The 27,014-nt window shown below is 42.8% G+C and overlaps 1 protein-coding gene and 1 long non-coding RNA gene across 2 annotated transcripts in view; one reads left to right on the top strand and one right to left on the bottom strand.

Moving 5' to 3' along the window:
* LOC124259752 (hemicentin-1-like) overlaps positions 1–11,233 on the top strand; it is a 52,655-nt gene extending 41,422 nt beyond the window's left edge. The window contains exons 3-5 of the mRNA XM_046693949.1: positions 693–878; positions 8,065–8,157; positions 9,085–11,233. Coding sequence (XP_046549905.1) covers positions 693–878; positions 8,065–8,157; positions 9,085–9,461 — 656 coding nt within the window. The 3' untranslated portion in view covers positions 9,462–11,233. The remainder of the gene's footprint in view (positions 1–692; positions 879–8,064; positions 8,158–9,084) is intronic.
* A 1,706-nt stretch (positions 11,234–12,939) lies between these two features.
* On the bottom strand, positions 12,940–19,864 carry LOC124259753. The gene is made up of 3 exons (XR_006893905.1): positions 19,816–19,864; positions 16,440–16,443; positions 12,940–13,044 (listed from the first exon to the last, which is right to left on the bottom strand). It is a non-coding gene; the product is annotated as an uncharacterized LOC124259753 (long non-coding RNA).
* Positions 19,865–27,014: the final 7,150 nt, after the last annotated feature.

Genomic DNA, 27,014 nt, shown 5'->3' with positions numbered 1-27,014 from the left:
TGCCGAGCGCCAGGTAGGGACCAACAAGTACCATATTTTAACGTCTTGTGGTATGACGCGGTCGGGGATCGAACCCACGACCTTCCGCTCTCCGGGCGGACGCTCTAATCACTACACCACGGAGGCGGTCGAATACTATGTGACGCTATGTGAACACTGCTCTCATCTGATAAAGGAATTATATGTACCTACATGACACAAGCTCACAGGCTATTCAGTAAGCGAAAAATGTATCCAACTCATGAATTCTATTTGCTCGTGTGTTTACTGTATAAATTTGCATTTGAATGACAAAACCAAAGAGGAATGCCCACGAATATGGGTCCCAGGGACCATAACCGATTAAATTTAGGGTACATCTACAGAATACCAGATACCTACCAGCCATATTGTTTAGTGTCACGTCACCCTAACCCAAACGCTAACCCTGAACCTAACCCTATCCCTAACCCTAACCCTAAACCTTACCTAACCCTAACCAAAAGTAAACTCGCGTGCTTTCAAAGATGGCGGAAGGTATCCGGTATTCTGTAATCTTACCAAATTTTGTACCGGAAACGGGATTGTAAGGGACACAACTCATTCAAAGAACGGTGCTGTGGACCACTAGATCAGCCGTGCCCCTTTCATTGGTGGATTTTAAACGTTTTATTACTTCGTGACAATAAAGCATTTCATTTTTTTTATTTCAGTTTTAACGCAGAATTCTAACGTGACAGTCGGCGAGGACGTGACAATCAAGTGTGAAGCAGAAACTACGTTCGAACAGCTGAGTACGGTTTGGTATAAGGGCGACAAGATGCTGGACGACATCCCGGGGGTGGAGGACAGGGTCACATACGGGGAAAGGAACTTCACGCTCACCCTAGGAAAGACTGGTGAGTACATTATGGGATTATTTGGAGGTCATATCATGAAATCATTACGACTGACTCATAGAGGAAACCCTTTGCGATGAGACACCAGGTTAGGCATTCGCTCGTCACGCCAAAGACACGGGTTCGATTCCCCACATGGGTACAATTAGTCTGTCCCACAGTCCCTGAACAACATTATTTTCCCTACTGCCTAGCCCCGCCCTCTCTGCAGTGCTAAAGCCCTAAATAAAGCAAGTCTAGATTTCCTCAGGTTCTGAATCTCTGGTCTCCCTAGGGCTCCTTTTCAATATAAATGGGCTTGTTTGTTACTATCCAAATTATATATATTTAGAGACTAAGCCTTAGTCTAGGGTACAATGTGTGAAGCCCATTTCTGGTATCCCCCACCGTGATATTGCTGGAATATGGCGTAAAACTAAAGTCACTCACTCACTCAAACCGGCGTTGAGGCCGAACCTGCTCCAACTGCACTTGTTCACTTTTCACTGCATCATGTCAATCTAAGATTTTTATGTTTAAAATTAAGTGTAAAGTCATGGAATAATTTGGACAAAAAGACCACCTATTTGTTTTGTGATTCTATGATATGGATGTGAAAAAGGTTGTTCTGACATGTTTTGACTACAAAGAAAAACATAATTCGTCTGTCAAATTAAAAAACGACAAAGAAATTACATTTCCTGCAAATATATCTAATCTTAAGTCGTAACGCTGGAATCGTTGTGTGCGAGTGGGCCCAGGAGATATTGAAAGTCTTGAGATTACAGAGATTGTCTATCTACCAAGAACGACGGATTGTGTTCAAATCCGTTGAGCCCAGAGATGAAGCCGTTTTTTAGAAACAACTAGATATTAAACCCCACGAGAGTGAAAATATAGTGGAATGAAAGTTTGTTGAGTAAGTGATACAGACAGGTCACTGCAGCCGTGAAACCATGTTACAAACATATGTTTCTGTCGTCGCGACTGGTCCATATTGCTCACATACACCATCCCTTGAGACAAATAGGATGTTATCTGACTGACTGACTGAGTTTGGTTTTACGCCGCTTTTAGCAATATTCCAGCAACATCACGGCGGGGGACACCAGAAATGGGCTTCACACATTGTACCCATGTGGGGATTCGAACCCGGGTCTTCGGCGTGACGGGCCAACGCGTTAACAACTAGGCTACCCCAACGCCCTGGATGTTATCTGAACCAAGAAGGAGTCAGATATAGTGTTCAACATTAAAGCTTGTTCGCTGGCCCAAATATAGTAAACTTATTAATGGCCAATAGAGTGAGTTGAATAATGAACAGGGAGCCTGGTTCTGATTGGGGAATTACATATTATAACTGCATTAATTTAACTAATGCTTTACCCAGCGCCCTATATCCCAACGACTAGCTCCCCTATACGCTCACACGGCGACGTTCTTGTTTAATGGCATACTCAGCAACATTTCTGTTATATGATTGACGTTTGTAAATAATGAAGCCTGGCCCTGACAATCCAGTGATTGTCATCATGAGAACATACCTACGCAATTAGGTTACGATTATATGCTTCATCAGAGTGAGGAGTGAGTGAGTGAGTTTAGTTTTACGCCGCTTTTAGCAATATTCCAGCAATATCACGGCGGGGGACACCAGAAATGGACTTAACACATTGTGCCCATGTGTCGGAGTGAGGAAGCCTGATCGCCTGATCCCGTTTGTAACCTCTTAACAAAAACGTATTTAAGTGGCATTTAGAAGAATGATGAGTGAGTTTACGTTTACGCCGCACTCAGCAATATTCCAGCCACATGGCGGCGGTCTGTAAATAATCGAGTCTGGACCAGACAATGCAGTGATTACCAACATGAGCATCGGTCTGCGCAATTGGGAACCGATGACATGTGTCAACTATGCCAGTGAGCCTGACCACCCGATCCCGTTAGTCGCCTCTTACGACAAGCATGTGTTACTGAAGGTTCATTCTAACCCGGACCTTCATGGGTAATATACACATGAAGGGTATTTGAATTTATACAATTGAAGAGGTTGATGTACAGTGTGGTGATATTACAGATAATTGTTGTGATTACCAAAAGTTTAAAAACTTAACCAAATGTATTGGTTGGTCAACATCTTTATACCGGATAGATGGTAATTATTGCTTTAGACTTTACACATATATTTTTATATAATCTTTACATGATGAACAAATGAGTGTAGGACTTAACGAAACAAGTAGAGAACATTTGGGCTTATCCACAGATGGCTGATTTGATGAATTATTCAAAAGCATAATCGTATACCATTCACTCCTGGCAGGGTATGAATCACAGACCCTGTACTGAATCTGTCAACATAGTTCAGTGGTAATAGTCTCTGAAGTCGCAGCATGGTATGGTTTACACATTAGCTGCCAGGTTCAAATGATGACGTAACCCAGTGCCCGGCCGGATGTTGACTCTGGCGTGGTTTGACTCAGCACGTGCAGCAGATCGTGAAACGCGTGAAATTCGTGTCCAAGAGGGGTGTGAGTCACGGAGCCGCTCCCTTGGGGTTGGCTGTTCTCTAATAATGCATTTGTTATTCTGTGAGGAATTAATGACAGTGACACACTCTCCGTCCCAAGGGGATCGTGGACAATTAATGTACATGTTAAAATCAATATACTAACGTGTGTCCTTACGACATGCATTTTCACATTCTTCACCAGTGGTACGCATTCAACCCAATCCAGCCCGCTTGGCGCCGATTGTCTCCCTTATGGGTGTATCAATATTTATGATCCAGTGTTTGAAAAAAGAAGGTGCGATTTTGTTACGTCTCAGTATTTTTTCCTAGCGAACGCGTAGAGTACATTGTTCTGAAATTGAAAATCTTGTGTTGTCTTGCGCTTTGTAGCGTTAAGCCAAAGGTATTATGTTGCTGTATGTAAAATGGGATAAAGTAGCAAAATAGCAAGTAGGTAAAAGAGGAAGACGACTAATTGAGCATGTACGACAGCTTTAGCGATAATTCACCAAATTCATGGCGGGCACCGACAAAACACTGACATCCTTTTGAACGATTCAGGAACAGAAGCCTGAATATTTAATGTATACCGGTCCAAAAAAATACAACTTAGAATCGGTCTCCAGGAACGCATTCTTGTAGTACTACTAAGATGCTTCTGGCGGAGCTGAGCGTTCCCTCGTCACGCCAAAAACATGGGGTCGATTCCCCATATGGGCACAATGTGTGAAGCCCATTTCTTGTGCCCCCGCCGTGATATTGCTGGAATATTGCTAAAACTCACTCACTCAACCTAGCCTTCTCACAGTCCCTGAACCGCATTATTTCCAGTTCCACCCAGCCCTTTCTGCAGTGCTAAAGCTTTAAATGATGACGTGATCAGGTGGTCAAGGTCGCTGACTTAGTTAACGCATGCCATCGTGTCCCAGTAGCGGCGAGGGGCGGTGGGGTAGCCTAATGGTCACGCCGCAGACCCGGGTTCCATTCCCCACATGGGTACAATGTGTGAAGCCCATTTCTGATATCCCCCGCTGTGATATTGCTGGAATATTGCTAAAAGCGGCGTAAAACCATACTCACTCACTCACTCACTCGGTAGCGTAGATCACCAGTTCAGTCATTTAGACTGCCATGAAAATGATGCAATATGCCGAGTGCAACTTTAAACAACAGACAATAATATTAACCATGTATATTCTTATTTTTCAGAAATTACATGTCTAAAACAGTACAAAATTATTATAATTTTTTGTTCATATTTTCCCAGAGAGGTGAACAGAGGAGTGGCCGTATCTGTTTCATCAGTCAATAAAATGATTCCTGTTCTAACCAGCAGCCTTGTTTGATCTCGGCTAGTCTGGAGATTGGACCAGAGTGCTTCCATCGCAAGTCAAATAAACATGATAAAATTCAGTGAATAACGCTATGATTATCTTACATCTCAGGATAGGATTATCTCTAGCAGTAAAGGGCATTACCGACGTCGCGGCGTTCCCTGATTTATCTGTCAACATTTTTACCAAGAGTCATGTAGGCGGCAAGCGAGCAAATTTTCACATGGATAAAATAGCATCGTCCTCTTGAGACATTCAGCTGTAAAGAAAAGTTTGATCGATTTTGCGCCAGGGTAACTACACATGGTTCATCTCTCCCGCATCTAAGACGAGGGTGCATCCAGGCCGAGAGGCAACATCAGCAGCCATGTTTGTTAGATATTATATGTTCGCTGACCGACAATTGCTGGTGGCTCTATTCAGGGGTGATTTACAGGTCACTGCAACTTTAGACTGTCCTAGGCACGGCTCAAAAGCTGGTGGACGCAATTACTGTATTGCCAGTCGTAATCAATGACCTCTTTCAATGATTGGTGGGGTCCGGTGGCAGGACCTCAAGGTCATCACACTGGAGATAGGGAAGATGGATGTTTCGTGCTTAGATAGTCTGTCATACACACCTCGAAACAAGTATATCCAATACAGCGCATGCAAGTCTATATTAAAGTAGTTCCAGGAAATGAAGGGAGAGAGTGACTTATTATTCCACCAATATCACGGCGGGGGACACCAGATATTGGCTTCACTCATTGTACCATGTGGGAATCGAACCCGCGTCTTTGGCGTGACGAGCGAACGCGTTAACCACTAGGCCACCCCACCGCCCTAGGAAATGAAGGGAGTCTCTAGGCTGAGTTTGTCATATTGTATTAAGAACATTTAACAAAGGTTTGGGGGCAAACTCTTCTTATTCGAGAGTCGTATCCATGTGGGCAATTTCCAGCCTGTGTCACCAAAACTCGTGATTTAGGGGATCGGGTGGTCCATTCGGCTCAGACCCTACAAACCGCTGTGTCTCTTGTACACGTCAGACATTTGTCGTCATGGGTTCGCTCAGCAATATTCCAGCAATATTCCAGCTATGTGGCGACGGTCTGTAAATAATTGAGTCTGGACCAGACTATCCAGTGATCAACAGCATGAGCATCGATCTACGCAATTGGGAACCGATGACATGTGTCAACCAAGATAGCGAGTCTGACCACCCGATCCAGTTAGTCGCCTCTTACGACAAGCATGGGTTGCTGAAGATCAATTCTAACCCGGATCTTTTAAAATTTAAAATTTTAAAATTGACCAAGTTCCTGAAAGAAAGAGTTGTTCTGGGTTATAATTCATGTTTTCAGATATAGACACTGTATTTTAAAATAAAGTATCTCCTGGGGCTAAATGTCGGCCACTCTTCTGCCACACTGGCTCATTCTGTTTCAAAGCAGGTGCTCGTCAAAGTCCATTAGACAACAAGTCAGGTTTGACCAAATTCAATATGCAATGTCTGCCTTGTGTCCAGCTCGGTAGTGGGTGTGGAACTGTGGAATGTCTGTTGACCACAGGTTACTGACCATCACAATACAAGATCGTGCAAGATAAGTCCTTTCTGTGCATTGCACATGAGCAATAAGTATCTGTTGTATACCGAGTGTTCGGTTTCACCCTGCAGAGTTACTTCCCTTAGCCGTGACCAGGATGAGTGAGTTGGGTTTTACGCCGTTTTTAGCAATATTCCAGCAATAGGGGACACCTGGAATTGGCTTTACAAACTCTGCCCAGGTGGGGAATTAAGCCCATTCCTTCGTTGAGAAGCCTGAACGTGTTAACCACTAGGCTACCAAACCTCCCCTGTGACAAAAACTCACTCAACATGAACATCGGTCTGTCAACGCCATCCCATCCCCCAAGAGCACTGTCATTTATTCGACCGCGTCATACCAAAAGACGTTAAAATATGGTACTTGTTGGTCCCTGCCTGGCGCTCGGCATTAATGGGTACAACAAGGACTGGTCGGCTCGGAGTCAGTATAATGTGTCTGAGTGGGGTATTCATGCTTCACTGCGGCATGGGATCTCAGTGGGCTAGCACTATAAAACCAGCTTCAGTCTGGGCTAGTACAAGCAGCCGCACATACACATACACACGCATGCACGTCGTCATATGAGCGAAATATTCTCAAGCACGACGTTAAACCCAATTTCACCTCACCTCACCTCACCTCACTGTCATTCTATCAATAGTTATGCTCGGCTTCGTTCAATGTTGTCTGGCAATTCATTTATCATCAAAATCAATTAATGAATATTGTAACAAGCACGTGCAGAAAAAAACATAGTAGAACCACTTCGGTGTCACCAGGGAACACTCGATGCCATTATTATTTCCAGCAACCAATGGATTGTCGGGATTTATATTATTGATATAGCTGACAATGGCAATATTGCAAATATAGATTTACTCCGTTTTGCCACTATCTCGGGGAATCGAGGACAATCGGTACACAATACACCGTGAGGGGCGGTGGGTAGGCCTAGTGGTTAAAGCATTAGCTCGTCACGCCGAAGACCCGGGTTCAATTCCCCACATGGACACCAGACCGCCTCCGCGGTGTAGTGGTTAGAGCGTCCGCCCGGAGAGCGGAAGGTCGCGGGTTCGATCACCGACCGCGTCATACAAAAGACATTAAAATATAATATAAGGTACTTGTTGGTCCCTGCCTGGCGCTCGGCATTAATGGGTACAACAAGAACTGGTCGGCTCGGAGTCAGTATAGTGTGTCTGAGTGGGGTATTCATGCTTCACTGCGCATGGTATCTCAGTCGGCTAGCACTATAAAACCAGCTTCAGTCTGGCTTAGTACAAGCAGTCGCACATACACATACACACGCATGCACGTCGTCATATGAGCGAAATATTCTCCAGCACGACCCAATTTCACCTCACCTCACCACATGAGCACAATGTGTGAAGCCCATCTCTGGTGACCTCGCCGTGATATTGCTGGAATATTGCTAAAAGCGGCGTTAAACCATACTCACGCACTGAATACACCATGCGTGTATCAAAAACATAAAATGTGTGTTTTTGATATATCGTTGTAGCTGCAATATGGCAGACTCTAAGGTGAACAAGCTCACACACCTTTTCATTTGACAGATTAATTCCTGTCATGTACTATTTTCTGCGAGAAACCTAATATGTCTAAGCTTGAACGGGAATACTTTCAGACATTCCATGTAAATCACAAAATAATATGTACCGAAGTCGGGACAATTATAGGCTCAGATATACAATGGCAGTTTGCCTCGTGTAAGTGAGGCGTGCTTGTCTGTGTCCGTCTTCTCATGTCGTGTTTTTGGCTCCTTGCAGTGGAAGACGATGCTGGGGAGTACACGGCCAGGATCACCTTCTTCCCCGAGAGTTACCAGACACAGGTCTTCGATGTCGTGGTCAAAATGTCAGGTGAGCATTCATTTATTATCATAAAGTCTCCTCATTAATTATTGGTTAACTTTTCACTAGAACAGTGGAAGAATGCTTGTTGCTGTAAGTTATGTTTACACCATAGAAGTAATCTTCCAGAGCATAGAGAATATTTACGAAAAGAACTGTACTCAAGGATATGATGATTTGGCGTTTTTCTTTCTTTTTTTTAATTTTATTTCTTATCTAGAAATTCGGCATTATTGTTGGCTCCATTTGGAAAACATTTCATACTTTTATTATATCTTTATATTCTGTTTCGTTTCGTTAACACTTATGCACACATATACAGTGGCGGATCCGGGGGTGGAGGGGTGGGGTTTCAGGGGTTCGAACCCCTCTTTTTGAAAATGACTTAAGGCCACATTGAAAATTTGGGGGCGTTGGCGGAGCCAAGGGGGTTTAACCCCTGCACACCCCACACCACCACAACCACCACAACCACCACCACCACCACCACCACCCCCCTTTCAAAATTCCTGGATCCGCCCATGCATATATATGTCTCTGTTGGAAATTCCTTATTCGCAGGCCGAAAGTCCTATGAGTCTACAAATCTTTGTAGAATAGAAATAACCAGTGAAGATCCGGGTTGAAATTGGTCATCAGTAACCCATGCTTGTCGTAAGAGGCGACTAACGGGATCGGGTGGTTAGGCCCACTGACTTGGTTGACACATGTCATCGTATCCCAAATCCGCAGATCGATGCTCATGCTGTTGATCACTGGATTGTCTGGTCCAGACTCGATGAAATACACACCGCCGCCATATAGCTGGAATATTGCTGAGTGTGGCGTAAAACTAAACTCACTCACTCACTCGAATAGAAATAGAATAGAACAGTGTATGTTCCTTTACAATATAACTAAGTAGGTACTGATCACTCTGTACTCTTTCGTCCCCAGGAAAACCATATTTTAAAAATGGTGACGGAAACAAGGAAATTACTATTAGCGGAAACAACAGCATAGACCTAAGTTGTGATGCCCTCGGATACCCCAAACCGGATGTCACGTGGTTGAAAGACGACGAGGTCATCCAACCCGATTCCAACCGAGCCAAAATAGAAGATACAGCGAGTGGTTCCCGACTTCTCATCTCCAAGGTTACGAAGGATGACACTGGTGCCTATGTCTGTAACGTTGAGAATCCGTTAGGACGGAAGCAGCGGTCTTTCAAAGTTACGGTGGATGCGTACGGCATCACTAATTGCGCCATGTACTTGTGTTACGGTCTGAGCCAGGTCCTTCTGCTGGTCAGCGTACTGTTCTTGACGTTGTAGACGAGGATGCTTGCTGTGTAGTGTACGATCTTGCAGTGGCTGATGGCGCGGCGTGATGGTGCTCGGTGGCAGTTTCAATTGGAAATCGGGTATACGATGACCGAAGGATATTAATATCACAAATGAATTTACAAATTGATGTTAAGTTCATTAACAACTCAGACCGATATTATACGGTTAGCAGTTCAGATGAAAACGATTTACGAAATGTTAACTTTTTGGATACACGTGTTCTAATTACCCTGATATTTTGTACAACTTAATGCACCCATCGTTAATGGTGTATCATAAGTACTCACTGTTGACTCAGTTCTGAGTGTCGTGGTGAGAATGACTGGATCTGATGCCTTTGAGGTGTTTCCATGTCGAATAGTCCATGCAGCCATGGAAATGACATTTTCAGCTCCAGTCCTAGGTAAAACATGCAACGTAGGTTAATTATGTCCTGAGCATGGAAAGACGTGTCGATTATTTTGGTAGTGTGTGTTTTGGGTTGGGTTGAGGGGAGACACAGTTTAGACAGGTTTGTGAACATTTGTGTGCACCCCAGGGCTGTGTGTGATATCTCATTAACCCTTTCTAAAGTTGATTAGGCAAATTCTGAATGGGCACAGCCAACTTCGTATTTGTATGAAAAGCGGAAGTTCCTCCATCTTTGACGAGACCACGTGGCCTCCGTCTTAAGCTCCACGCACTGCTCTCCCTGCTTCTAGGAACAGGCACGGCAGGATGAAGCTTTAACATGTCCATCCATACCTGCTGTAGCCGTCGTGTACCACTACCAATCAAATTGCTTCATCAGATGATCATCAGAGTTCACACCACGGCTGGTGTTTATGATCGCTGTTGATACCGAGTCTGGTACCAATTAGTGTTATATATATCGCCCAACATGTAATCCTTACAATTACATGTCAAACAAACGTTGTTATTATTAATCTGCAGACCTTAACACCCTAATCATCCACCATTATACAAGACAGACGGTTCTTGTAATAAAGCGTTTTGATCTAACGGTACATAGCGAACAGGTGCCCTATTTGTGACAATCCCGGTTACATTCCTTGCACTGTATATATTACACTAAAGGGGAATGCCGTAGAGAATTGTTCAAAACAATCAAACCATCCTATGTGTATTTACAGAATAGAACCCGGAATCTATCCTCTAGTGTCATCTTGCGACCTAACAAATCGGGTATTCCCGGGTACCTTGCCTACCCTTAATAGCTGCTTAATGTTGATAGTCAGTACAAATATTTTGGGTACTTTTTCATCATGTATTGGATATTTTGGGCATCGTATATTTGTAGGCTGTAAAAGTGTTTTGTGTACAGAGAAAACAGGTGCCTCAGTTCAGTTTCCGACATCACATCACCTGTATAGTCTACAATTGAAACCCATTCCTGAATGTCTGATCTGGAAATGGTAGAGTTCACGAATATTTAGTGTACTCAACAGTTTTGAAATAATTCCACACTTGATTTATACATGACGAGGAACGGGTGACCCAATCGTCTTAGGCAAGGCAATTCGTTGTGCAGGGTTACCTCCCTTAGACATGCCAGGAGCCTGTAGTTATCGGTTCGAATCCTGGTTCGCCCAGATGCTAACCCTAGCTTTAAAAGCGTTTTACCAGTGCTCATCTTTTTTACCCAACCTGGTAAAGGATTTCCACAGATTCAAGGACATCACTTTACAGGACAGGTCAGACTGACCAACGACATGAGCCAGTCACAGTCCTAGTTTCAAACTGGCGACTTGCACTCCAGGCTGCTCTTTGAAAGAGTATTTGACAAACGTCTCATTTCAAAATTAAACATCTGAACAATGGAAAGTAATCGAATGTCCAATAGATTGGAGAGATTGTATAGAAGTACTTCCAACGGGCTTTGAAAAGTCTCCTGTTTGAAATATGTATCACGGCGAATGATAGCCATTGATTTCGATGGAATCAGTCTACAGTCAGACTGTCAGTCGGAATACCCCGTGGTGACCTTTTCGAGGTTGCATGATTGAAAAACACAATCCGATTGTCACTTTCCCGATTGGAAAACCGACACACTGATTGGTCAGATGAAAAGTCGTACCAACGTGACCAATATCGGGATGTCCTCAAATCTTTCTTTAGTTGAACCGAGACCAGAGATCTGATTTTTCAGTTCCTGTAAACGCGTTACAAATCTTACCCAATCCGACATTTCAACACAAATTCTGATAACCAGTATCTGGAATATCGAAGGGATTGTTCTGGAAAAGACAGACCTACAGTATCGGAGTTAAAATGCCTACTGATTAGCCGGTGTCTCTTACACGGCAATGTAAGCATGGTTTATATTCATGGTCCAATACTGTTTTTGTGATGTGAAATACCAAAGAGCTTTAAATCTGACTGCAGTCTAAGTAAACTTAGGCTCAGTTATAGTCGTTACACTGCTATACTGAGTCTAACAAAACCTTGTGGAAGGTCGCGTCAGGTAACCTTTGAGCGACCTATGACCGTCCAATCAAACGCGAGACGGCCGAACGGATTTAACCAATCAGACAACGGTTACTATTTAGGGTTTGGCGGGACTTACAAAATGGATTTTCTCTTCCCCGGTCGCCAACACTGATCTCATAACAAATGAAAACCCGCATAGAACACAGATATATGACCTGCAGAATATACGCTTTTGGGTTTCTGTTGACATGGCTATCATTAGCTAATATTTCCGAAAGCTGACATCCTTGAATACTGACAAAACGCTATTTTCAGCGACTGTTTACTCGCTCTTGTTGCGTGCTCCATGTGCATCACTCGGAAGCGATCGTACGGAAAATAGCATTCGGAATCGTTCGGGTACAAAACGTTTGCGAGGTAAAAGTTCAAAAGGTATGTGCGAATTTTTCGCGATTTGGTAAAAGTTTCTGATTGGTATGTGCTGAATGTCAACTTTTTGTTAGACTCGCGATTTGGTAATACTGAGCTAAGTGTTCTGATGGCGTGTGTTCAAGGTCCATTTGAAAGGTCAGCAGCTTCAATGTTATATTGGCCATTGACCTTCCCTTACCATTTGTTTTTGTTAAATATGATACTTTTATTTCCCGCTAGTATAGCAGTTTTCATTGTATATGATGACTGATCTGATCATTAAGTATTTACCTTATATGAAGCTCTGTAATTAACATGCATAATGTACGTTGGATTATACAGTTATGGGAAGGGTCTCATTTAATCCTTCATAAGCTTCCTTGTAGATCTTTAAATTGATTATGGTGTCCCAATCTGCCGAAATATATGCAAATGACGCGAACTGGGGCTGTGACCACGCCCTGGCTGGAAGTTGAAGAGCTGTGACAAACATGTACTCAACTTCGCTATTTATTTGTGTGAGGGTTTGGATATCAAATTCGGCCTGTTTAGTGTTTTAAAATCAGCAATCCGCAACATTCCAGATGTATAACGGCAGTTTGTAAATAATCCAGTCCGGACCAGTCAGCCCTGTGGTCGACATCATGAGCGTCGATCTAGGCAAATAGGATACGATGATATGAATCAAAGACGTCGGCCAGTTTGACCACCCGGTCCCATTTTGTCGCCCCTTATGACAAACATGGGTTGCTGATTTCCGGGTTTTCCGGATCTTCATAGGACCCTGACAAGTCGTCAGTTACTTAACATCGTACCTGCGGGTACTTCCTTCCCCCGTTAAACTGGCATGCTGAAAATATCATAAATATACTACTCAAGTGATGTTAGGGACCACCCGACTTTGATATTACTATTGCGGCGAGGGGGTAGCCTAGTGGCTAAAGCGTTCGCACGTCACGCAGAAGACCCAGGTTCGATTCCCCCAATGGGTACAATATGTGAAGCCCATTTCTGGTGTCCCCACCTTGGTATTGCTGGAATATTGCTAAATGGGCGTGAAACCATACTCACTCACACATATTACTGTAGGTCAGCAGTAATGCCTTAAAGAGCCGGCTAGTCCTTAGCTTCCTTCGAGTGGTATAATCTTTGGTATTTACCCAACTCACATTAAACATTGATGATGATAAAATGAATCCTGAAAGAGATGAAACATACAATACAGCGAAATTATAAACTCATCCTAGAGAACCGTAGTGCAGCTCGTTCCCGACTGGAACTTCCAGTGACCTTGGAGTAATTCGCTAGTTTAGTCCACGATAAACCGCGTGAAATCGGTTAACAGTGACGGGCAGTATTACCATGTTTCCCCTAAACCCAGTAACATTAACGGGATTTGCTGGAGGTTGAGTTCCAGGGAGACTAAACCTAATCGTTTAACACCGATGGGTGGTATGACCACTGTTCCCTACAATCAGAACTAAAGCAGTTATATCCGAACACAGGTCACTAAATTAAATATGTGTATGTGGAATTAATGTTGATCAATTCATTTATATTCTGAATCGGTGCTCTGCACTGGTGTGCTCGCAGTGCTATGAAGATATAGGGCATTTCTCTGTGAACGACCCTCACGAAATGTAACGCACATACCGCGTCTTTACTACACGTACATATACCGAAGGCAAAAAGAAACAACCCACATACTCATGTCACGATATGTTAATGTAACATGTTCCCTTATTTAGTTTAGTCAGTATACTAATGTCATGTTTCAAGCTGTGGTTGGTCCATCGCGATCGATGTATTTATCCTCCATGTGTTGTATGCTCCCTGGCTGTACATCGCTTTACTAATGCTGTAAAGATAATCACTGCTACTCGACCGTCGTGGCTTGTCTGTCAGTGTCTTGGCTTTTTAAAGACTATAGTATGCTTGATAAAAAAAGAAGGTTACCTGTGAAACAGTGTGGGGTATGTAAGTCTCCTTGTGCCCTTGAACGTGAAAAGAACGCTTAACATATTCGAGTGAATTTAAATTGAAAGGGAAGACTTTTAATAAAAGTTATTTTTTGTACATAAAAGAACATTTTAGGTTTTCACCGCCAGCTGTTTTCCTATTAACTCTTGTGAAAAATTAAGATGTAATATTTATATAACTGAAAGAGAAGAAAGTTAAACATCAAGATCATGATGCTAAGTTTAGTATTTAGCCAGAACATAGCTAATAGTCCGTTCAATTTTAGGTGGCCATTTAGTGTTTGTTTACAGAGTGCCCTCCCTTCCTTCAATGGTCAACTGAAATGAGTGGTGTCATGGGTTTGTCTGACTCCAGGAAGTTCGCGTGTACGTCTACCGTAAGAAGTCAACGGTGTTGCCATGGCGATTTGCTTGTATGTAACTGTCGAATGTTTCTATGTTTTAGAAAAAGGAATAAATATCCGTGTTTAACTTTCGCAATGTTTTCTTTTCTGGCGGTTATCAAAATCCTGATTATTCGTTTTATGTCTGGAATGGAGTGTCAACGTCTGCCTGAACTGTATGACCGACTCCTCATACTTCCGACAGTGATAGATAAAGGTTCCAGTTTACCACCCTACAGTGATACAAACACAGGTTCCAGTTCCCCACCAGTGAAAGACACAGGTGGGTGTTCAATACCATACAGTGATATAGACACAGGTTCCAGTTCACCACCAGTGATAGACACAGGTGCGTGTTCAATATCCTACAGTAATATAGACACAGGTTACAGTTCACAACCAGTGATAGACACAGGTGCGTGTTCAATACCCTACAGTGATATAGACACAGGTTACAGTTCACCACCCTACAGTGATAGACACAGGTGCGTGTTCAATACCCTACAGTGATATAGACACAGGTTACAGTTCACCACCCTACAGTGATAGACACAGGTGCGTGTTCAATACCCTACAGTGATATAGACACAGGTTACAGTTCACCACCGTACAGTGATAGACACAGGTGCGTGTTCAATACTCTACAGTGATATAGACACAGGTTACACAGGTTACAGTTCACCACCCTACAGTGATAGACACAGGTGCGTGTTCAATACCCTACAGTGATATAGACACAGGTAACACTTCACCACTCTACAGTGATAGACACAGGTGCGTGTTCAATACCCTACAGTGATATAGACACAGGTTACAGTTCACCACCCTACAGTGATAGACACAGGTGCGTGTTCAATACCCTACAGTGATATAGACACAGGTTACAGTTCACCACCCTACAGTGATAGAAACAGGTGCGTGTTCAATACCCTACAGTGATATAGACACAGGTTACAGTTCACCACCCTACAGTGATAGAAACAGGTGCGTGTTCAATACCCTACAGTGATATAGACACAGGTTACAGTTCACCACCCTACAGTGATAGAAACAGGTGCGTGTTCAATACCCTACAGTGATATAGACACAGGTTACAGTTCACCACCCTACAGTGATAGACACAGGTGCGTGTTCAATACCCTACAGTGATATAGACACAGGTTACAGTTCACCACCCTACAGTGATAGACACAGGTGCGTGTTCAATACCATACAGTGATATAGTGAGTGAGTGAGTTTAGTTTTACGCCGCTTTTAGCAATATTCAAGCAATATCACGGCGGGGGACACCAGAAATGGGCTTAACACATTGTGCCCATGTGGTCTTCGGCGTGACGTACAGTGATATAGACACAGGTACGTTAGTGATAGTGATAGACACAGGTTCCTGTACAACACCAGACTATGATAGACACAGGTTCCTGTACAACACCAGACTGTGGTAGACACAGGTTCCTGTACAACACCAGACTGTGATAGACACAGGTTCCTGTACAACACCAGACTGTGATAGACGCAGGTTCCTGTACAACACTCCAAATTGGTACATACAGAATCCAATCCTGACCGACATACAGATCAAGTGAAACTTTCACAGCGCCTTCCAAAGCATGTAGTTCATGAATAACAGTTTTATAACACATTGGTGTGCAGTTCATAAATGATCGCAGATTGCATTTTTGTTCTGAAAACGAAACTTATTTCACTCACTCTGACAAGCAAGCAATGATAAAAAGATACACATCGTATATCATAGCATGTACTTTACTTTTGTACTATGGTGGTATATTTAAATGAATGCAAAGTATCTTCATTGTAAATTTCATTTTCTTTTGGTTTAAAGTGAAATGTGTTGCATATATAGTGTCTGCTTATGAAAAACATCGCGTATATTTTGTCTGTTTATGAACATTTTGAAGAATATGTATAAGGACGGCCTGAGTTCCAGCATTTCAATCAGAAATTTCACGAGAGGAATACAATTTTCATGACAACCACTTCTCGGAAGAAATTCCTGAATATATTTTACTGATGCTTCAGAGACTACTGGAAATGATGAATTCTTTGGGGAATATTTTTTAATGAACTTTGAGTACATAATTTCATTATAAATCACTTAAAATATTCGTGATCCGTGAGTGTTTTAGGTCAGTTTTTTCCACAGCAATCTGTGGTGTGAATTTGTTATTGTATTATGTTGTCAGTATTGGCATTACCATAGCATGTTTGGACATCACTTTCGAAGAGAGAGAATATATGAGTGAGCGAGTGAGTTAGTGAGTTTAGTTTTACGCCGCACTCAAAATATTCCAGCTATATGGCGGCGGGCTGTAAATAATCGAGTCTGGACCAGACAATCCAGTGATCAACGGCATGAGCATCGATCTACGCAATTGGGATACGATGGCATGTGTCAACCAAGTCAGCGAGCCTGACCACCCGATCCCGTTTGTCGCCTCTTACAACAAGCATGGGTTACTGGAGATTAGATCTAACCCGGATCGTCTTGGATCGAGGGAATATTATGAATTGTTGTAAATGATATGATGTCAGACAAGTATGTATTTGTTTCACTCTCTATCTACGTGTGTCTGCGGCGGTTAATGCGCTTCCCTGACAGCAGTTTCAACTGAGTGTAGGGTTGTGTCCATTGCCTCATTTATAAACATATTTGTACAAGGAACCAGTTGTTCATAACGTTTGATTCAAATCGTTTGCTCCTCTCTCTCTCTCTCTGACCGCCTCTGTGGTGTAGTGGTTAGAGCGTCCGCCCGGAGAGCGGAAGGTCGCGGGTTCGATCCCCGACCGCGTCATACCAAAAGACGTTAAAATATGGTACTTGTTGGTCCCTGCCTGGCGCTCGGCATTAATGGGTACAACAGGGACTGGTCGGCTCGGAGTCAGTATAATGTGTCTGAGTGGGGTATTCATGCTTTACTGCGGCATGGTATCTCCAGTGGGCTAGCACTATAAAACCAGCCTACACACACACGCGCATGCACGTCGTCATATGAGAGAAATATTCTCAAGCACGACGTTAAACCCAGTTTCACCTCACCTCACCTCACCTCTCTCTCTAACTCACCTCACCTCACCTCTCCCTCTAAATAGATCCATTCTCATGACGTCAGTCACTGGATTGTCTGGTCCAGACTTTTCCATATTAAGATACAAATTAACTCTCTTTAATCTCTCTCTCTCTCTCTCTCTCTCTGTCTCTCTCTGTCTCTCGCTCGCTCTCTCTCTCTCTCTCGCTCTTTGTAGGCATGTATCACATCCTTTATTACTCTCGCTCGTCACGCCGAAGACCCGGGTTCGATTCCCCACATGTGTACAATGTGTGAAGCCCATTTCTGGTGTCCCCCGCCGCGATATTGCATGAATATTGCTAAAAGCGGCGTAAAACTACACTCACTAACATGTAATACATACCATTCTGTGCTTTGACGTCACGATAAAGAATGATTGAACGCTGATTGAAGACAGACGCAAACAGATTTCATCAGTCGTGTTAGGATCATGCTTTACGGCAGGTAATGTTGATGTACTGCAGTACGGAAGTGTCTTAGGGACAGAGTCTATACACAATTTATCTTCAATGTAGATGATACTTACATTTGTCTGTACGATATTATAATCTTTAAGAATGGGTATTATCTACTATCGGATTATCGACTTGTGCTGTAACTATATTTCCTCGAGTCATCGGAAACGGTTCCGGGTGTGTTCTAATTTATCTTACCTTTGACTTATTTGATAATGTGTATGACGATTTGTTTGACTTTCAACAATGTGTTTATTGAGATACTATCTGAACTTTAAATATAAATATGTTTAAGTGTGGCTAAATGATTTCTTTTCTTATTCTAACACTGATAGTTTGCGAATTTCAAATGATTTCCGTAAATGGGATTTAGAAATGTGGGGAATCGAACCCGTCTTCGGCGTGACGAGCGAACGCTTCTACCACGGGGCTATTCCAACTCCCTAGACAACTCTAGGGCATCCTCATATTTTATTTGCTCCTGTAATGTCTCAAATGTGACAGGTGTCTCAAATTGAGTTTCAAAGGTAAATGATGCCCTTTTTTCCGTGTGAATATACCTATAAACTATACCCAACGTTTGTATGGCCTCTATCCAACTTGGGTCGCAACGTACAATTGACATGACACCATCGTGGTTTGAGTAACGATAAGCTTGCACAACTATATTATTATATATGGAGATGAGAAAGTATCTTCTACGGAGATGTAAATATCGAGTGTATAACTTGTCTAAGGTAATCCATCTGGTCCATGTGCCAAAGATGCGAGTAGCCATATTATGAGACGAATCAGTACTGTATAAGATGTTTTCAGAGCGTTTCATCGTATCTTGGGCAAAGGGAGATTACTCTTTCCAAGCGAAATTTGTTGAAGCGACAACAATACTGCGACTTTTATTAGCGCTTCAGTAACTGCGATGCAGAGTGATCGTGTTAATGCACGACTTTAGCAATAAAGCAATTGCAATAATATACCACGCATAAATTAAAACGTAAAAATTTCAATTAAAAGATAATCTAAAACCGATGCGTTTTGTTCTTGACGCAATTACAAAGCGAACGTAATTGGAGAAAATATTGCGTCATTTTCATATTGAAGTGACGTATGTGTTGCATCAGTTTTCATACAGAGCTGTCTGCGCGACAGGTTGTGTTTGTGAGGACACTGGTTATGAGGTTATCCTGGGCTAGGGAAACTAGAGTCGGTGCAGGGTGTATACGTGATAGCGACAAAGGCCTTCATACACTTCAACAGAGAACATATTGACACAAGAACGGGGACAGGTTGAGACCCTTACTGCATTGTGCGGCGTCTTAAGCCAGTGGAGCGCTCTTGTAAATCATCATATATTGTCTACGTGGCTGAATTGGGACAGAATATGACACATGTTGACCCATCGCTACCATCTCCATCAGAGGATCAGTTCGGTCGTGGTTGTGTGGCTGGGTTGTTTGACTTCGTCAGTAGACTTGGGTTTGTTAGCTTCTCTTACTTTTGGTGTACAATAATTATACAATAAATTCGTCTGAACGGTATGGACACTGTAACCGCTCCTTGCTGCATCGGGGGTTCAGGGCCAGTAGCTTAGTGACTGACTGACTGACTGAGTTTGGTTTTACGCCGCTTTTAGAAATATTCCAGCAATATCACGGCGGGGGACACCAGAAATGGGCTTCACACATTGTACCCATGTGGGGATTCGAACCCGGGTCTTCGGCGTGACGAGCCAACGCTTTAACCACTAGGCCACCCCACCGCCCCTCAGTAGCTTAGTGGATCCGTTGTTGGTTGGTTTGTTGTTTTACGCCGCACTGAGCAATAATCCAGCTATATGGCGGCGGGCTGTAAATAATCAATTCTGGACCAGACAATCCAGTGATCAACACCATGAGCATCGATCTACGCAACTGGGATACGATTACATGTGTCAACCAAGCCAGCGAGCTTGACCTCCCGATCCCTGTAGTCGCCGCTTACGACAACCATGCGTTACTGAAGGCCAATGCTAACCCGGATCTTCACGGGTTCTTAGTGGATCTGGTTGTCAGGGTCAGTGATTTCATGGATCGGTAGTCAGGGTCAGTGATTTAATGGATGGGTTGTCAGGGTCAGTGATTTAATGGATCGGTTCTCAGGGTCAGGGATTTAATGAATCGGTTTTCAGGGTCAGGGATTTAATGGATCGGTTGTCAAGGTCAGTAATTTAATGGCTTGGTTGTCAGGGTCAGTGATTTAATGGCTTTGTTGTCAGGGTCAGGGTCAGTGATTTAATGGATTAGTTGTCAGGGTCAGGGTCAGTGATTTAATGGATTAGTTGTCAGGGTCAGTGATTTAATGGATTGATCGTCAGGGTCAGGGTCAGTGATTTAATGGATTAGTTGTCAGGGTCAGGGTCAGTGATTTAATGGATTAGTTGTCAGGGTCAGTGATTTAATGGATTAGTTGTCAGGGTCAGGGTCAGTGATTTAATGGATTAGTTGCCAGGGTCAGGGTCAGTGATTTAATGGATCGGTTGTCAAGGTCAGTAATTTAATGGCTTGGTTGTCAGTGTCAGTGATTTAATGGCTTTGTTGTCAGGGTCAGGGTCAGAGATTTAATGGATTAATTGTCAGGGTCAGGGTCGGTGATTTAATGGCTTGGTTGTCAGTGTCAGTGATTTAATGGCTTTGTTGTCAGAATTAGTGATTTAATGGATTGGTTGTCAGGGTCAGGGTCAGGGTCGGAGATTTAATGGCTTGGTTGTCAGAGTCAGTGTCAGTGATTTAATGGCTTGGTTGTCAGACTCAGTGATTTAATGGATTGGTTGTCAGGGTCAGGGTCAGTGATTTAATGGATTAGTTGCCAAGGTCAGGGTCAGTGATTTAATGGATTAGTTGTCAGGGTCAGGGTCAGTGATTTAATGGATTAGTTGCCAGGGTCAGGGTCAGTGATTTAATGGATCGGTTGTCAGGGTCAGTAGTTTAATGGCTTGGTTGTCAGGGTCAGTGATTTAATGGCTTTGTTGTCAGGGTCAGGGTCAGAGATTTAATGGATTAGTTGTCAGGGTCAGAGTCAGTGATTTAATGGCTTGGTTGTCAGTGTCAGAATCAGTGATTTAATGGATTGGTTGTCAGGGTCAGGGTCAGTGATTTAATGGCTTGGTTGTCAGTGTCAGTGATTTAATGGCTTTGTTGTCAGAATCAGTGATTTAATGGTTTGGTTGTCCGGGTCAGGGTCAGAGATTTAATGGCTTGGTTGTCAGACTCAGTGATTTAATGGATTGGTTGTCAGGGTCAGGGTCAGTGATTTAATGGCTTGGTTGTCAGAGTCAGTGATTTAATGGATTGGTTGTCAGAGTCAGAGATTTAATGGATTGGTTGTCAGGGTGAGACATATAGTCATATAGTCACATCCCCTGTCAGTTATAAGACCGAGAGTACTCACATTGGTTGTGACGATATATCTCACTGGTGGTAATCTTTGCGTTATAAGACCGAGAGTACTGACCCTGGTTGTGACTATATATCTCACTGGAAGTAATCTTTGCGTTATAAGACCGAGAGTACTGACATTGGTTGTGACGATATATCTCACTGGTGGTAATCTTTGCGTTATAAGACCGAGACTACTGACCCTGGTTGTGACTATATATCTCACTGGTGGTAAGCTTTGCGTTATAAGACCCAGAGTACTGACCCTGGTTGTGACAATATATCTCCCTGGTGGTAATCTTTGCGTTATAAGACCGAGAGGACGGACCCTGTTTGTGACAATATATCTCACAGGTACCAATCTTTGCGTTATAAGACCGAGAGTACTGACATTGGTTGTGACAATATATCTCACAGGTGGTAATCTTTGCGTTATAAGACCGAGAGTACTGACATTGGTTGTGACAATATATCTCACTGGTGGTAATCTTTGCGTTATAAGACCGAGAGTACTGACATTGCTTGTTACTATATATCTCACTGGTGGTAATCTTGGCGTTATAAGACCGAGAGTACTGACATTGGTTGTGACAATATATCTCACAGGTGGTAATCTTTGCGTTATAAGACCGAGACTACTGACCCTGGTTGTGACTATATATCTCACTGGTGGTAATCTTGGCGTTATAAGACCGAGAGTACTGACATTGGTTGTGACAATATATCTCACAGGTGGTAATCTTTGCGTTATAAGACCGAGAGTACTGACATTGGTCGTGACTATATATCTCACTGGTGGTAATCTTTGCGTTATAAGACCGAGAGTACTGACATTGGTTGTGACAATATATCTCACAGGTGGTAATCTTTGCGTTATAAGACCGAGAGTACTGACATTGGTTGTGACTATATATCTCACTGGTGGTAATCTTTGCGTTATAAGACCGAGAGTACTGACATTGCTTGTTACTATATATCTCACTGGTGGTAATCTTTGCGTTATAAGACCGAGAGTACTGACATTGGTTGTGACTATATATCTCACTGGTGGTAATCTTGGCGTTATAAGACCGAGAGTACTGACATTGGTTGTGACTATATATCTCACTGGTGGTAATCTTTGCGTTATAAGACCGAGAGTACTGACATTGGTTGTGACTATATATCTCACAGGTGGTAATCTTTGCGTTATAAGACCGAGATTACTGACTTTGGGTGTGACTATATATCTCACTGGTGGTAATCTTTGCGTTATAAGACCGAGAGTACTGACATTGGTTGTGACTATATATCTCACTGGTGGTAATCTTGGCGTTATAAGACCGAGAGGACTGACCCTGGTTGTGACAATATATCTCACAGGTGGTAATCTTGGCGTTATAAGACCCAGAGTACTGACCCTGGTTGTGACAATATATCTCACTGGTGGTAATCTTTGCGTTATAAGACCGAGAGTTCTGACATTGGTTGTGACAATATATCTCACTGGTGGTAATCTTTGCGTTATAAGGCCGAGAGTACTGACATGGATTGTGTCGATATATCTCACTGGTGGTAATCTTTGCGTTATAAGGCCCAGAGTACTGACCCTGGTTGTAACAATATATCTCACTGGTGGTAATCTTTGCGTTATAAGACCGAGAGTACTGACATTGCTTGTTACAATATATCGCACTGGTGGCAATCTTTGCGTTATAAGGCCGAGAGTACTGACATTGGTTGTGACAATATATCTCACTGGTGATAATCTTTGCGTTATAAGACCGAGAGTACTGACATTGATTGTGACGATATATCTCACTGGTGGTAATCTTTGCGTTATAAGGCCCAGAGTACTGACCCTGGTTGTAACAATATATCTCACTGGTGGTAATCTTTGCGTTATAAGACCGAGAGTACTGACATTGCTTGTTACAATATATCGCACTGGTGGTAATCTTTGCGTTATAAGGCCGAGAGTACTGACATTGGTTGTGACAATATATCTCACTGGTGGTAATCTTTGCGTTATAAGACCGAGAGTACTGACATTGGTTGTGACAATATATCTCACTGGTGGTAATCTTTTGCGTTATAAGACCGAGAGTTCTGACATTGGTTGTGACTATATATCTCACTGGTGGTAATCTTTGCGTTATAAGACCGAGAGGACTGACCCTGGTTGTGACAATATATCTCACAGGTGGTAATCTTGGCGTTATAAGACCGAGAGTACTGACCCTGGTTGTGACAATATATCTCACTGGTGGTAATCTTTGCGTTATAAGACCGAGAGTTCTGACATTGGTTGTGACAATATATCTCACTGGTGGTAATCTTTGCGTTATAAGGCCGAGAGTACTGACATGGATTGTGACGATATATCTCACTGGTGGTAATCTTGGCGTTATAAGGCCCAGAGTACTGACCCTGGTTGTAACAATATATCTCACTGGTGGTAATCTTTGCGTTATAAGACCGAGAGTACTGACATTGCTTGTTACAATATATCTCACTGGTGGTAATCTTTGCGTTATAAGGTCGAGAGTACTGACATTGGTTGTGACAATATATCTCACTGGTGGTAATCTTTGCGTTATAAGACCGAGAGTACTGACATTGGTTGTGACAATATATCTCACTGGTGGTAATCTTTGCGTTATAAGACCGAGAGTTCTGACATTGGTTGTGACTATATATCTCACTGGTGGTAATCTTTGCGTTATAAGACCGAGAGGACTGACCCTGGTTGTGACAATATATCTCACAGGTGGTAATCTTGGCGTTATAAGACCGAGAGTACTGACCCTGGTTGTGACAATATATCTCACTGGTGGTAATCTTTGCGTTATAAGACCGAGAGTTCTGACATTGGTTGTGACAATATATCTCACTGGTGGTAATCTTTGCGTTATAAGGCCGAGAGTACTGACATGGATTGTGACGATATATCTCACTGGTGGTAATCTTGGCGTTATAAGGCCCAGAGTACTGACCCTCGTTGTAACAATATATCTCACTGGTGGTAATCTTTGCGTTATAAGACCGAGAGTACTGACATTGCTTGTTACAATATATCGCACTGGTGGTAATCTTTGCGTTATAAGGCCGAGAGTACTGACATTGGTTGTGACAATATATCTCACTGGTGATAATCTTTGCGTTATAAGACCGAGAGTACTGACATTGATTGTGACGATATATCTCACTGGTGGTAATCTTTGCGTTATAAGGCCCAGAGTACTGGCCCTGGTTGTAACAATATATCTCACTGGTGGTAATCTTTGCGTTATAAGACCGAGAGTACTGACATTGCTTGTTACAATATATCGCACTGGTGGTAATCTTTGCGTTATAAGGCCGAGAGTACTGACATTGGTTGTGACAATATATCTCACTGGTGGTAATCTTTGCGTTATAAGACCGAGAGTACTGACATTGGTTGTGACAATATATCTCACTGGTGGTAATCTTTGCGTTATAAGGCCGAGAGTACTGACATGGATTGTGACGATATATCGCACTGGTGGTAATCTTTGCGTTATAAGGCCGAGAGTACTGACATTGGTTGTGACAATATATCTCACTGGTGATAATCTTTGCGTTATAAGACCGAGAGTACTGACATTGATTGTGACGATATATCTCACTGGTGGTAATCTTTGCGTTATAAGGCCCAGAGTACTGACCCTGGTTGTAACAATATATCTCACTGGTGGTAATCTTTGCGTTATAAGACCGAGAGTACTGACATTGCTTGTTACAATATATCGCACTGGTGGTAATCTTTGCGTTATAAGGCCGAGAGTACTGACATTGGTTGTGACAATATATCTCACTGGTGGTAATCTTTGCGTTATAAGACCGAGAGTACTGACATTGGTTGTGACAATATATCTCACTGGTGGTAATCTTTGCGTTATAAGACCGAGAGCTCTGACATTGGTTGTGACTATATATCTCACTGGTGGTAATCTTTACGTTATAACACTGACAGTACCTACATTGGGTGTGACAATATATCTCACTGGTGGTAATCTTTGAGTTATAAGACCGAGAGTACTGACCCAGGTTGTGACTATATATCTCATTGGTGGTAATCTTTGCGTTATAAGACCCAGAGTACTGACGTTGGTTGTGACTATATATCTCACAGGTACCAATCTTTGCGTTATAAGACCGAGAGTACTGACATTGCTTGTTACTATATATCTCACTGGTGGTAAGCTTTGCGTTATAAGACCCAGAGTACTGACCCAGGTTGTGACTATGTAACTCACAGGTGCCAATCTTTGCGTTATAAGACCGAGAGTACTGACGTTGGTTGTGACTATATATCTCACTGGTGGTAAGCTTGGCGTTATAAGACCGAGAGTAATGACATTGCTTGTGACAATATATCTCACTGGTGGTATTCTTTGCGTCATATGACCGAGAGGACTGACCCTGGTTGTGACAATATATCTCAGTGGTGGTAATCTTTGCGTTATAAGACCGAGAGTACTGACACTGGTTGTGACAATATATCTCACTGGTGGTAATCTTTGCGTTATAAGACCGAGAGTACTGACATTGGTTGTGACAATATATCTCACAGGTGGTAATCTTTGCGTTATAAGACCGAGAGTACTGACATTGGTTGTGACTATATATCTCACTGGTGGTAATCTTTGCGTTATAAGACCGGGAGTACTGACGTTGGTTGTGACTATATATCTCACTGGTGGTAATCTTTGCGTTATAAGACCGAGAGTACTGACATTGCTTGTTACTATATATCTCACTGGTGGTAATCTTTGCGTTATAAGACCGAGAGTACTGACATTGGTTGTGACAATATATCTCACTGGTGGTAATCTTTGCGTTATAAGACCGAGAGTTCTGACATTGGTTGTGACTATATATCTCACTGGTGGTAATCTTTGCGTTATAAGACCGAGAGGACTGACCCTGGTTGTGACAATATATCTCACAGGTGGTAATCTTGGCGTTATAAGACCGAGAGTACTGACCCTGGTTGTGACAATATATCTCACTGGTGGTAATCTTTGCGTTATAAGACCGAGAGTACTGACATTGATTGTGACGATATATCTCACTGGTGGTAATCTTTGCGTTATAAGGCCCAGAGTACTGGCCCTGGTTGTAACAATATATCTCACTGGTGGTAATCTTTGCGTTATAAGACCGAGAGTACTGACATTGCTTGTTACAATATATCGCACTGGTGGTAATCTTTGCGTTATAAGGCCGAGAGTTCTGACATTGGTTGTGACAATATATCTCACTGGTGGTAATCTTTGCGTTATAAGGCCGAGAGTACTGACATGGATTGTGACGATATATCTCACTGGTGGTAATCTTTGCGTTATAAGACCGAGAGCTCTGACTTTGGGTGTGAC

This window comes from Haliotis rubra, unplaced genomic scaffold (genome assembly GCF_003918875.1).
Source record: "Haliotis rubra isolate DU_JTF1 unplaced genomic scaffold, ASM391887v1 Scf735, whole genome shotgun sequence".
Taxonomy (NCBI): domain Eukaryota; kingdom Metazoa; phylum Mollusca; class Gastropoda; order Lepetellida; family Haliotidae; genus Haliotis; species Haliotis rubra.
This window is presented reverse-complemented; position numbering and strand designations above follow the sequence as displayed.